The 13,414-nt window shown below is 45.0% G+C and overlaps 1 protein-coding gene across 1 annotated transcript in view; it reads left to right on the forward strand.

Annotated features, from left to right (window-relative positions):
- The window catches only part of LOC311129349 (UDP-glucuronic acid decarboxylase 1-like), a gene marked incomplete at both ends in the record, with an annotated part of 163,421 nt that overhangs the window by 149,675 nt on the left and 332 nt on the right, over positions 1-13,414 (forward strand). The window contains 3 exons of the mRNA XM_084161616.1: positions 8,748-8,808; positions 9,318-9,375; positions 9,619-9,722. Of these exons, the coding sequence (XP_084017742.1) occupies positions 8,748-8,808; positions 9,318-9,375; positions 9,619-9,722 (223 nt within the window). The remainder of the gene's footprint in view (positions 1-8,747; positions 8,809-9,317; positions 9,376-9,618; positions 9,723-13,414) is intronic.

Consider the following 13,414-nt stretch of genomic DNA (forward strand, 5'->3'; position numbering starts at 1 on the left):
TATACAGTACTAGTCAAAAGTTTGGACACACCTACTCATTCAAGGGCTTTTCTTTATTTTGACTATTTTCTACATTGTAGAATAATAGTGAAGACATCAAAACTATTAAATAACACATGGAATCATGTAGTAACCAAAACAGTGTTAAACAAATCAAAATATATTTTATATTTGAGATTCTTCAAAGTAGCCACCCTTTGCCTTAATGACAGCTTTGCACACTCTTGGCATTCTCTCAACCAGCTTCACCTGGAATGCTTTTCCAACAGTCTTGAAGGAGTTCCCACATATGTTGAGCACTTGTTGGCTGCTTTTCCTTCACTCTGCGGTCCAACTCATCCCAAACCATTTCAATTGGGTTGAGGTTGGGTGATTGTGGAGGCCAGGTCATCTGATGCAGCACTCCATCACTCTCCTTCTTGGTCAAATAGGCCTTACACAGCCTGGAGGTGTGTTGGGTCATTGTCCTGTTGAAAAACAAATGATAGCCCAACTAAGCGCAAACCAGATTGGATGGCGTATCGCTGCAGAATGCTGTGGTAGCCATGCTGGTTAAGTGTGCCTTGAATTCTAAATAAATCACAGACAGTGTCACCAGCAAAGCACCATCACACTTCCTCCTCCATGCTTCACGGTGGGACCCACACATGCAGAGATCATCCATTCACCTACTCTGCGTCTCACAAAGACACTGCGGTTGGAACCAAAAATCTCACATTTGGACTCATCAGACTAAAGGACAGATTTCCACTGGTCTAATGTCCATTGCTCGTGTTTCTTGGCCCAAGCAAGTCTCTTCTTATTATTGGTGTCCTTTAGTAGTGGTTTCTTTGCCCCAAGCAAGTCTCTTCTTATTATTGGTGTCCTTTAGTAGTGGTTTCTTTGCAGCAATTCGACCATGAAGGCCTGATTCACGCAGTCTCCTCTGAACAGTTGATGTTGAGATGTGTCTGTTACTTGAACTCTGTGAAGCATTTATTTGGGATGCAATTTCTGAGGCTGGAAACTCTAATGAACTTATCCTCTGCAGCAGAGGTATCTCTGGGTCTTCCTTTCCTGTGGCGGTCCTCATGAGAGCCAGTTTTATCATAGCACTTGATGGTTTTTGCGACTGCACTAGAAGAAACGTTCAAAGTTCTTGACATTTTCCGGATTGACTGACCTTCATGTCTTAAAGTAATGATGGACTGTCGTTTCTCTTTGCTTATTTGAGCTGTTTTTGCCATAATATCAATCCAATTTTATTTATAAAGCCCTTTTTACATCAGCAGATGTCACAAAGGGCTATACAGAAACCCAGCCTAAAACCCCAAACAGCAAGCAATGCAGATGTAGAAGCACGGTGGCTAGGAAATATTCCCAAGAAAGGCAGAAACCTAGAGAGGAACCAGGCTCTGAGAGGTGGCCCTTTCTGGCTGTGCCGGGTGGAGATTATAACAATACATGGCCATTAAGGCCAGATTTTTCTCCAAGATGTTCAAACGTTCATAGATGACCAGCAGGGTCAAATAATAATCACAGTGGTTGTAGAGGTTGCAATAGGTCAGTACATCAGCAGTAAATGTCACTTGGCTTTTCATAGCTGTGCATTTAGAGGTTGAAATAGCAGGTGCGGTAGAGAGAGAAAGTTGAAAACAGCAGGTCTGGGACAACGTAGCACGTCCGGTGAACAGGTCAGGGTTCCATAGCCGCAGCCAGAAGAGTGGAAACTGGAGCAGCAGCATGACCAGGTGGACCGCAAGGAGTCATCAGGCCAGGTAGTCCTGATGCATGGTCCTAGGGCTCAGGTCCTCCAGGATGGGAGGGAGAGAGGGAGAGACTTGGTATTTTAACCAAATAGGGCTATCTTCTGTATACCCCCCCTACCTTGTCACAACACAACTGATTGGCTCAAACGCATTAAGAAGGAAAGAAATTCCACAAATTAACTTTTAAGAAGGCACACCTGTTAATTACATTTACATTACATTTTAGTCATTTAGCAGACGCTCTTATCCAGAGTGACTTACAGTTAGTGAAGACATATTTTTTTTATACTGGCCCCCCGTGGGAAACGAACCCACAACCCTGGCATTGCAAACGCCATGCTCTATCAACTGAGCTACATCCCTGCCGGCCATTCCCTCCCCTACCCTGGACGACGCTGGGCCAATTGTGCGCCGCCCATGAGTCTCCCGGTCGCGGCCGGCTGCGACAGAGCCTGGATTCGAACCAGGATCTCTAGTGGCACAGTTAACACTGCGATGCAGTGCCTTAGACCACTGCGCCACTCAGGAGACATTGAAATGCATTCTAGGTGACTACCTCAAGAAGCTGGTTTAGAGAATGCCAAGAGTGTGCAAAGCTGTCATCAAGGCAAAGGGTGGCTACTTTGAAGAATCTCAAATATAAAATATATTTTGATTTGTTTAACACCTTTTTGGTTACTACATGATTCCATATGTGTTATTTCATAGTTTTGATGTCTTCACTATTATTCTCCAAAGTAGAAAATAGTCAAAATAAAGAAAAACCTTAGTAGGTGTGTCCAAACTTTTGACTGGTACTGTAGATTCAATCTGATTTTTTTTTATCATGTTAGACGCTTCTTTAAATCCTGTTTGTGAGAACAACACTGGAGGCACTCAGAGCATTCTCAATAGGGCTGGGAATTGCCAGGGACCTCACAATACGATATTATCACGATATTTAGGTGCCGATACGATATGTATAGCGATTCTCACGATTCTATATGTATTGTGATTCGATACTGTGATTTTATTGCAACTCGATGTTCCAAACATATTGTTCAGCATACGTCTGCTGCAGTGGGACAAAAGAGCCATGAGTCATGGAAATAAAAGTGATGAAAACAAATTAGCTCCCTATTTAAGAAGATGGAGAACAAGCTATGAAGGAAAGGTACTGGAGTTTTGGTGCAGGTACAGCCAACTAGCGCAAAAATAATATTGCAATATTGTCAAAACGGTACGATACGATAAATCGTCAAAAATAATATCCCGATGTGTAACTGTATAAATGTTTCCCCCATGACTAATTCCCAATATCACTTGTAGACGAGGAGACAAAGGTAGGGAAGGAGAACGAGACAAAAGTAGATTCTTTAGTGGAGTTTGGTCCAGTTTGGTGTAGCTACCTGGAGGGGATGCATGGTTTTAGACGACCTCAAATTAATTCACAATAGATATAATAGGAGTGTTAAAATGTCCGCTGCATTAGGTCTGGTTTTGGTTCTCCCTCCGGGTACAAGGTGTGCGTATTGTGAGACTGGTTTCCAGACAGTACTTCTCTTGCCCTGGAATAGATAAGCAGACAAAGGTAAATGTTGTCTAGCTAGAGTGTTGCTGGTTGGGTTTTTATCTCCCGTCGACAAAGACTGTGTTCCCTGAGTTCTAATTCCACCCAAAGCCTCTTTGGTGCTATAAGGCCTGCCCACCTACTCTGTGTTCTAACTGACAGACTCTACATGCTGTGTTTGGCCGCTTGTGATATATAAACCTGGCCTTGGGGGCTTACACACACACACACACACTTTACGATACTGTAGCAGAATACACACGTGTGCTCTCCCTTTATCTCTTTCTCTCTCTCTCTCTCTCTCTCTCTCTCCCCCCCCCCCCCCCACACACATTGACATTTATAGAACCGCACATGCAAGCACTCACTCTTCTCATCCGCATGGTTCTTTGGTCTTCCTTTCCTCTGTGTCTTTGTGTTGTGTTGGATCTCTCTGATGGACGTGTCTGTCTGTATATTATCTGTGTGATGTTAGCTTCTCTGTTCCATCCTGTTTTATATCTCTCAGTAAAACTTCACAAACCAGGCTAATAACTCTGGGTTTAATGGTAGACAGTTGTATTCAAAACAACCCTCAGTGGTTGGCAAAGATGTCCACATTAAAGTTGGTTGAAAGCCGTTGTAGTGAGCTCTGCCTTTTTTCCCAATGTGTTGGCTGCAAGAGTGAGTTTTTTTTGGGTGTGGGTGTGTGCATGCACATGCTTGCACCAATGTGTTAATGTTTTGGAGTGAGTGTGTAATAGAATGAGGGTCTAGTAGATTAAGAGAGTGTGTCATAGAGTGCAGTAATAAACCTGTGACTTGCTTCCCCTCATACTTTGGCTCCTGAGTGGCGCAGCGGTCTAAGGTACTGCATCTCAGTGCTAGAGGCGTCACTACAGACCTCCTGGTTCGATTCCAGGCTGTATCACAATCTGGCCGTGATTGGGAGTCCTATAGGGTGGCGCACAATTGGCCCAGCGTCGTCCGGGTTTGGCCGGGGTAGGCCGTCATTGTAAATAAGAATTTGCTCTTAACTGACTTGCCTAGTTAAATAAAGGTTAGATAATGCCTGGTTAAATAAAGGTTAAATAAATAAAATAAGTACACTAAGCTCATCCTGTGACTGTTCTGGCATAACAGCCAGTGGACTGCTGTGTTGTTGGACCACTGAAGCCCCAGATACCAGACCCAAACACCAGACCCAGACCTAGATAGGCTGTCTGAACCGTGAGAGCTGAGGGGAGGAGAAGAGGGAAGCAGCTTAGTTTAAAGAGAATCACATGACTCCTGTGGACACACAATAACAAACACACACTATAATCAGAGATTAGCTGTCTGCATCTGGACAGAGAGAGAGACACAATCATCAGTATGCTGAAACGGCATCACAGCTCCACCAGGCCTCCTCTGTCACCACAACGATGTCTCACGCTATGATAAACCGCTGCGCCTGGAGCAGGGGAGGGAGTAGCCTAATGAGTAAAGGAAATTAGTGATGGAGAGAAGGAGGTAAGGGAAGGGAGGGGAAATGAGGGATCATCATCCTCTAGTCATATGCAAACCAGGGTCCTTAACAAGCCTTGCCTAATGTACTCATGAGTCTTAATTACTCTGAGACGTGTTAACCCCGCATTGGTTTCCACTTCTGTCTCATCCATTCATATGTGACAATAACCTCGTCATCACCAGTCTGTTCAGGATCATCAGCACGCACGCCTTGTCCACACACACACACGTGAGGTAATGGAGAGCATTTCTTCTGAGTCACAATGGTTGTAGTAACCAATATGTGTGATCCATGCAAAGAGACGGGCTAACCAGGTCCCAGGGAAAGAGACAGGGGCTATCCAGACCAGGTCCCAGAGGAAGAGACTGGGGCTATCCAGACCAGGTCCCAGGGGAAGAGACTGGGGCTATCCAGACCAGGTCCCAGGGGAAGAGACTGGGGCTATCCAGACCAGGTCCCAGGGGAAGAGACTGGGGCTATCCAGACCAGGTCCCAGAGGAAGAGACTGGGGCTATCCAGACCAGGTCCCAGGGGAAGAGACTGGGGCTATCCAGACCAGGTCCCAGGGGAAGAGACTGGGGCTATCCAGACCAGGTCCCAGGGAAATGGTTAAGGGTAATGAGCTCAGGATCAAATTGGAACCAGACCCATGACTCATACAATCAATTGTGTGTGTGTGTCTCTTTGCGCCTCCTAACATACTCTTTCTCACACAGTGTATTTCCTGTCTGTCTATCTTCTTTGTGCCTTTCTGCTATTCTCTTCATTATCTAATCTCTGCTGTGGACAAGGCAGAGAGGTGGAATGTGAGGGTTTTCTATAGCATCTTCCTCTCACCTCCAAAGGGAGAGGGGTGGTGAGAGGGAGGGAGATTGTAAAGTGTTAGTCCCATGTCTTCATAAAATGAAATAAAATATTCCAGAAATGTTCCATAAGCCCAAAAAGCTTATTTCTCTCATATTTTGTGCACAAACGTGTTTACATCCCTCTTAGTGAGCATTTATCCATTGCCAATATAATCCATCCACCTGACAGGTGTGGCATATCAAGAAGCTGATTAAACAGCATGATCATTACACAGGTGCACCTTGTGCAGGGGACAATAAAAGGCCACTCTAAAATGTGCAGTTTTGTCACACAACACAATGCTACAGATGTCTCAAGTTTTGAGGGAGCATGCAATTGGCATGCTGACTGCAGGAATGTCCACCAGAGCTGTTGCCAAATAATTGAATGTTAACTTGAATGTTAAGAATTTGGCAGTACGTCCAACTGGCCTCACAACCGCAGACCACGTGTATGGTGTCGTGTGGGCGAGCGGTTTGCTGATGTCAACGTTGTGAACAGAGTGCCCCATGGTGGCGGTGGGGTTATGCTATGGGAAGGCATAAGCTACGGACAACAAACACAATGCACAGAGATACTGTGCCGAGATCCTGAGGCCCATTGTCGTGCCATTCATCCGCCGCCATCACCTCATGATAATGCACGGCCCAATGTCGCAAGGATTTGTACACAATTCCTGGAAGCTGAAAATGTCCCAGTTCTTCCATGGCCTGCATACTCACCAGACATGTCACCCATTGAGCACGTTTGGGATGCTCTGGATCAACGTGTACAACCGTGTGTTCCAGGTCCCGCCAATATCCAGCACCTTCGCTCAGCCATTGAAGAGGAGTGGGACAACATTCCATAGGCCACAATCAACAGCCTGATCAACTCTATGCGAAGGAGATGTGTTGTGCTGCATGAGTCAAATGGTGGTCACACCAGATACTGACTGGTTTTCTGATCCAAGCCCCTACCTTTTTTTAAAGAGTATCTGTGACCAACAGATGTATATCTGTATTCCCATTCATGTGAAATCCATAGATTAAGGCCTAATTTATTTATTTCAATTGACTGATTTCCTTATATGAACAGTAACTCAGTAAAATCTTTTAAATTGTTGTGTTTATATTTGTATTCAGTATACAGTGGGGAGAACAAGTATTTGATACACTGCCGATTTTGCAGGTTTTCCGACTTACAAAGCATGTAGAGGTCTGTAATTTTTATCATAGGTACACTTCAACTGTGAGAGACGGAATCTAAAACAAAAATCCAGAAAATCACATTGTATGATTTTTAAGTAATTAATTTGCATTTTATTGCATGACATAAGTATTTGATACATCAGAAAAGCATAACTTAATATTTGGTACAAAAACCTTTGTTTGCAATTACAGAGATCATACGTTTCCTGTAGGTCTTGACCAGGTTTGCACACACTGCAGCAGGGATTTTGGCCCACTCCTCCATACAGACCTTCTCCAGATCCTTCAGGTTTCGGGGCTGTCGCTGGGCAATACGGACTTTCAGCTCCCTCCAAAGATTTTATATTGTGTTCAGGTCTGGAGACTGGCTAGGCCACTCCATGCTTCTTACGGAGCCACTCCTTAGTTGCCCTGGCTGTGTGTTTCGGGTCGTTGTCATGCTGGAAGACCCAGCCACGACCCATCTTCAATGCTCTTACTGAGGGAAGGAGGTTGTTGGCCAAGATCTCACGATACATGGCCCCATCCATCCTCCCCTCAATACGGTGCAGTAGTCCTGTCCCCTTTGCAGAAAAGCAACCCCAAAGAATGATGTTTCCACCTCCATGCTTCAAGGTTGGGATGGTGTTCTTGGGGTTGTACTCATCCTTCTTCTTCCTCCAAACACGGCGAGTGGAGTTTAGACCAAAAAGCTCTATTTTTGTCTCATCAGACCACATGACCTTCTCCCATTCCTCCTCTGGATCATCCAGATGGTCATTGGCAAACTTCAGACGGGCCTGGACATGCGCTGGCTTGAGCAGGGGGACCTTGCGTGCGCTGCAGGATTTTAATCCATGACGGCGTAGTGTGTTACTAATGGTTTTCATTGAGACTGTGGTCCCAGCTCTCTTCAGGTCATTGACCAGGTCCTGCTGTGTAGTTCTGGGCTGATCCCTCACCTTCCCACAAGGGGAGATCTTGCATGGAGCCCCAGACCGAGGGTGATTGACCGTCATGTTGAACTTCTTCCATTTTCTAATAATTGCGCCAACATTTGTTGCCTTCTCACCAAGCTGCTTGCCTATTGTCCTGTAGCCCATCCCAGCCTTGTGCAGGTCTACAATTTTATCCCTGATGTCCTTACACAGCTCTCTGGTGTTGGCCATTGTGGAGAGGTTGGAGTCTGTTTGATTGAGTGTGTGGACAGGTTTCTTTTATACAGGTAACGAGTTCAAACAGGTGCAGTTAATACAGGTAATGAGTGGAGAACAGGAGGGCTTCTTAAAGAAAAACTATCAGGTCTGTGAGAGCCGGAATTCTTACTGGTTGGTAGGTGATCAAATACTTATGTCATGCAATAAAATGCAAATGAATTACTTAAAAATCATACAATGTGATTTTCTGGATTTTTGTTTTAGATTCCGTCTCTCACAGTTGAAGTGTACCTATGATAAAAATTACAGACCTCTACATGCTTTCTAAGTAGGAAGACCTGCAAAATCGGCAGTGTATCAAATACTTGTTCTCCCCACTGTATATCATTAGAATGGCAATAATGTAGTCTTTCCATATGAATGGTTGAATGTACAGCTAATGGCTGAATGTTTTTATCTGGGAAAGTCAGGTAAAGAGTAGCTTTTACCGACCTCGTGGTCGAAGCGATAAGCCAATAAATTCAGGAGCGTTGAAACGGTGTATGGGTATTCATCTTAGCTCCATGGCAGTTGGTGTAACATTTGTTCTCTGCTGCCCCTCTGTGTTCACTCCCACAGCCTGAGGATATTAATCTCTGTCACGTGTCTCTCTCCCTTCTCTCTCTCCTCTCTCACTCTCTTCACACACACTCTCTCTCTCTCTCTCTCTCTCTCTCTCTCTCTCTCTCTCTCTCTCTCTCTCTCTCTCTCTCTCTCTCTCTCTCTCTCTCTCTCTCTCTCATGATCTAGTGATCTAGTGAATGGTCTGGTGTCGTTGATGAACAGTAACATCAGCAGCCCAGTCAACCTGGTGAGTTTGTCCGTTACACTTGAATCCAAACATTTTAACAGTATCATCTATATGGCTGTGTGTGATTTTGAATTGTCGATACAAACTGATACATCAAGTCTGATGATTAGTAAAAATGAAAAAATATATTACCATATTAGACTACTGTTTTTTAGTCAAACTGTGAGCTGTGTAGCTATTCAGCCGGTTCTCTATAGTACCTGTCAGGTAATGGATGTTACAGAATGGTAACTATTCAGCCAGTTCTCTCTGACAGAATGGTCAGAGATGTGACAGTAGTAGGAGAGGTCTTGTAGAAAGAGGCTGGCTGATGTGCATTATTGAAACACACACCAGGGTTGTGCTCTGATCAACCAAATTGTCGTGCTTTGACACTGGGAGGTTAGTGTTTAGCACTCTACTAAATTGCTTTTGAAAGGGTGTGTGTACTTTCATCTTTCTGTGTGTGTGTTTGCATCTTCCTGTGTTTGAATTGATCTTCTGTGCTGGTTCATGTAATCTGCCTGTAGGGGAACCCAGAAGAACACACCATATTGGAGTTTGCTGAGCTCATCAGGAGTCTGGTGGGTGAGTGTCAGATCAATAGACAAGCCCTCTGCAATAACACTTTTCCTTATCCTTCCCCTCATCCCCTTGCTCCTTATCTTTCTTACTTTTTCTCTTTCATTCTTTCTTCCCCTCTCTCTACAAATATAATAGATTGCTGCTGTTCTGTACCTAAGTGTACCCTTCTCTACCTCCCTCTTTTCTCCACACACACACACACACACACACACACACACACACACACACACACACACACACACACAGTGAGCCGCAGTCAGATCCAGTTCCTTCCAGAGGGGCAGGACGATCCTCAGAGACGACGACCCGACATCCGCAAAGCCAAGATGATGCTAGGCTGGGAACCTGTGGTCAGTACATACACACACACACACTAGACACACACACACACACTAGATACACAATGCGGCTAGACAGACATACTCTCAATGCATTTAATCACACTACTCCACACAACAATCTTCCATAAGGGAGGTGTGTGTGTGTGTGTGTGTGTGTGTGTGTGTGTGTGTGTAATGACAAAGGAGTGAACTACTGAGAGTCATAGCTCATACAGAGTTGGCTGTACATATTGTATTAAACATTGAACATATTGTAGATGACATGAATGAAAACACAGTAAACTGAGGGAGGTATACAGCCACTCACCGGACAGTTTATTAGGTACACCACACCGTTCACGAAAATGGATCGCACCTACGTGGCCGTGGCTTGTTACAGTGGGGAAAAAAAGTATTTAGTCAGCCACCAATTGTGCAAGTTCTCCCACTTAAAAAGATGAGAGAGGCCTGTAATTTTCATCATAGGTACACGTCAACTATGACAGACAAAATGAGGGGAAAAAATCCAGAAAATCACATTGTAGGATTTTTTATGAATTTATTTGCAAATTATGGTGGAAAATAAGTATTTGGTCAATAACAAAAGTTTCTCAATACTTTGTTATATACCCTTTGTTGCCAATGACACAGGTCAAACATTTTCTGTAAGTCTTCACAAGGTTTTCACACACTGTTGCTGGTATTTTGGCCCATTCCTCCATGCAGATCTCCTCTAGAGCAGTGATGTTTTGGGGCTGTCGCTGGGCAACACAGACTTTCAACTCCCTCCAAAGATTTTCTATGGGGTTGAGATCTGGAGACTGGCTAGGCCACTCCAGGACCTTGAAATGCTTCTTACGAAGTCACTCCTTCGTTGCCCGGGCGGTGTGTTTGGGATCATTGTCATGCTGAAAGACCCAGCCACGTTTCATCTTCAATGCCCTTGCTGATGGAAGGAGGTTTTCACTCAAAATCTCACGATACATGGCCCCATTCATTCTTTCCTTTACACAGATCAGTCGTCCTGGTACCTTTGCAGAAAAACAGCCCCAAAGCATGATGTTTCCACCCCCATGCTTCATAGTAGGTATGGTGTTCTTTGGATGCAACTCAGCATTCTTTGTCCTCCAAACACGACGAGTTGAGTTTTTACCAAAAAGTTCTATTTTGGTTTCATCTGACCATATGACATTCTCCCAATCCTCTTCTGGATCATCCAAATGCACTCTAGCAAACTTCAGACGGGCCTGGACATGTACTGGCTTAAGTAGGGGGACACGTCTGGCACTGCAGGATTTGAGTCCCTGGCGGCGTAGTGTGTTACTGATGGTAGGCTTTGTTACTTTGGTCCCAGCTCTCTGCAGGTCATTCACTAGGTCCCCCCGTGTGGTTCTGGGATTTTTGCTCACCGTTCTTGTGATCATTTTGACCCCACGGGGTGAGATCTTGCGTGGAGCCCCAGATCGAGGGAGATTATCAGTGGTCTTGTATGTCTTCCATGTCCTAATAATTGCTCCCACAGTTGATTTCTTCAAACCAAGCTGCTTACCTATTGCAGATTCAGTCTTCCCAGCCTGGTGCAGGTCTACAATTTTGTTTCTGGTGTCCTTTGACAGCTCTTTGGTCTTGGCCATAGTGGAGTTTGGAGTGTGACTGTTTGAGGTTGTGGACAGGTGTCTTTTATACTGATAACAAGTTCAAACAGGTGCCATTAATACAGGTAACGAGTGGAGGACAGAGGAGCCTCTTAAAGAAGAAGTTACAGGTCTCTGAGAGCCAGAAATCTTGCTTGTTTGTAGGTGACCAAATACTTATTTTCCACCATAATTTGCAAATAAATTCATTAAAAATCCTACAATGTGATTTTCTGGAGAAAAAAAATCTCAATTTGTCTGTCATAGTTGACGTGTACCTATGATGAAAATTACAGGCCTCTCTCATCTTTTTAAGTGGGAGAACTTGCACAATTGGTGGCTGACTAAATACTTTTCCCCCCACTGTATATAAAGCAGACAGACAGGCATTCAGTTACTGTTCAATTGAACAAATGGGCAGAATGAGTGACCTAAGCAGCTTTGAGCGTGGTATTATTGACCGTGCCATGCGCGTCAGTTCCAGTACCTCAGAAACATCCACCCTGCTGGTATTTTCAGGCACAACAGTGTCTAGGGTTTACCAAGAATGGTGCGACAAACAAAAAACATCCAGTCAGCGGCAGTCCTGTGGGCGAAAACAGCTCGTTGATGAGCAAGAATCGTACAAGCTAACAGGTGGGCCACAAATAGACAAGTAACGGTGCAGTACAACAGTGGTGTGCAGAACGACATCTCGGAACGCACAACTCGTCGATCCTTGAAGAATGCCACGAAGAATTCAGGTTGTTCTGGAGGCAAAGGGGGGTCTGACCCAGTACTTGATGGGAATACCTAATAAACTGTCCGGTGAGTGTATAATACCACTCAGTAGAGCAACAAGCCTGTCACTCACTCTCTCACCACAGTGATTCACCATTTACTCAATGCATTGCTGCCAAATCACACTGCCCAGAGAGGTGGAGGGGTGGTGCATTATGGGGGGTATAGTTTGACACTGTGTGGTGGTTGGATATAGGGGAACCCCAGGTGATGTTCCATGAGACTACTATGATTGTGTGTGTTTTACGTGCGCTTGGACGTGCATGTGATTCCGTGTGTGTGTGTTTCTGTGCATAAACACTATATATACAAAAGTATGTGGACACCCCTTCAAATTAGTGGATTCGGCTATTTCAGCCACACCCGTTGCTGACAGGTGTATATCTCCATAGACAAACATTGGCAGTAGAATGGCCTTACTGACTTTCAATGTGGCACCGTCATAGGATGCTACCTTTCCAACAAATCAGTTCGTCAAATTTCTGCCCTGCTAGATCTGCCCCAGTCACCTGTAAGTGCTGTTATTGTGAAGTGGAAACGTCTAGGAGCAACAACGGCTCAGCCGTGAAGTAGTAGGCCACACAAACGCACAGAACGGGACCACCGAGTGCTGAAGCTCGTAGTGCGTAAAAATCGTCTGTCCTCGGTGGCAACACTCACTACCAAGGTCCAAACTGCCTCTGGAAGCAACGTCAGCACAATAACTGTTCGTCAGGAGCTTCATGAAATGGGTTTCCATGGCAGAGCAGCCGCACACAAGCCTTAGAACACCATGCGCAATGCCAAGCGTCGGCTGGAGTGGTGTAAAGCTCGCCGCAATTGGACTCTGGAGCAGTGGAAACGCGTTCTCTGGAGTGATGAATCACTCTTCACCATCTCACAGTCCGACGGACGAATCTGGGTTTGGCGGATGCCAGGAGAACGCTACCTGCCCCAATACATAGTGCTAACTGTAAAGTTTGGTGGAGGAGGAATAATGGTCTGGGGATGTTTTTCATGGTTCGAGCTAGGCCCCATAGTTCCAGTGAAGGGAAATCTTAACGCTACAGCATACAATTACATTCTAGACGATTCTGTGCTTCCAACTTTGTGGCAACAGTTTGGGGAAGGCCCTTTCCTGTTTCAGCATGACAATGCCCCCATGCATAAAGCGAGGTCCATACAGAAATGGTTTGTCGAGATCGGTGTGGAAGAACTTGACTGGCCCCATCGAACACCTTTGGGATGAATTGGAACGCCGAATGCGAGCCAAGCCTAATCGCCGAACATTAGTGCCAGACCTCACTAATGCTGGCTGAATGGAAGCAT

The sequence above is a fragment of the Coregonus lavaretus genome, assembly GCF_964263955.1.
Source record: "Coregonus lavaretus genome assembly, chromosome: 5".
In the NCBI taxonomy this organism is placed as follows: Eukaryota; Metazoa; Chordata; class Actinopteri; order Salmoniformes; family Salmonidae; genus Coregonus; species Coregonus lavaretus.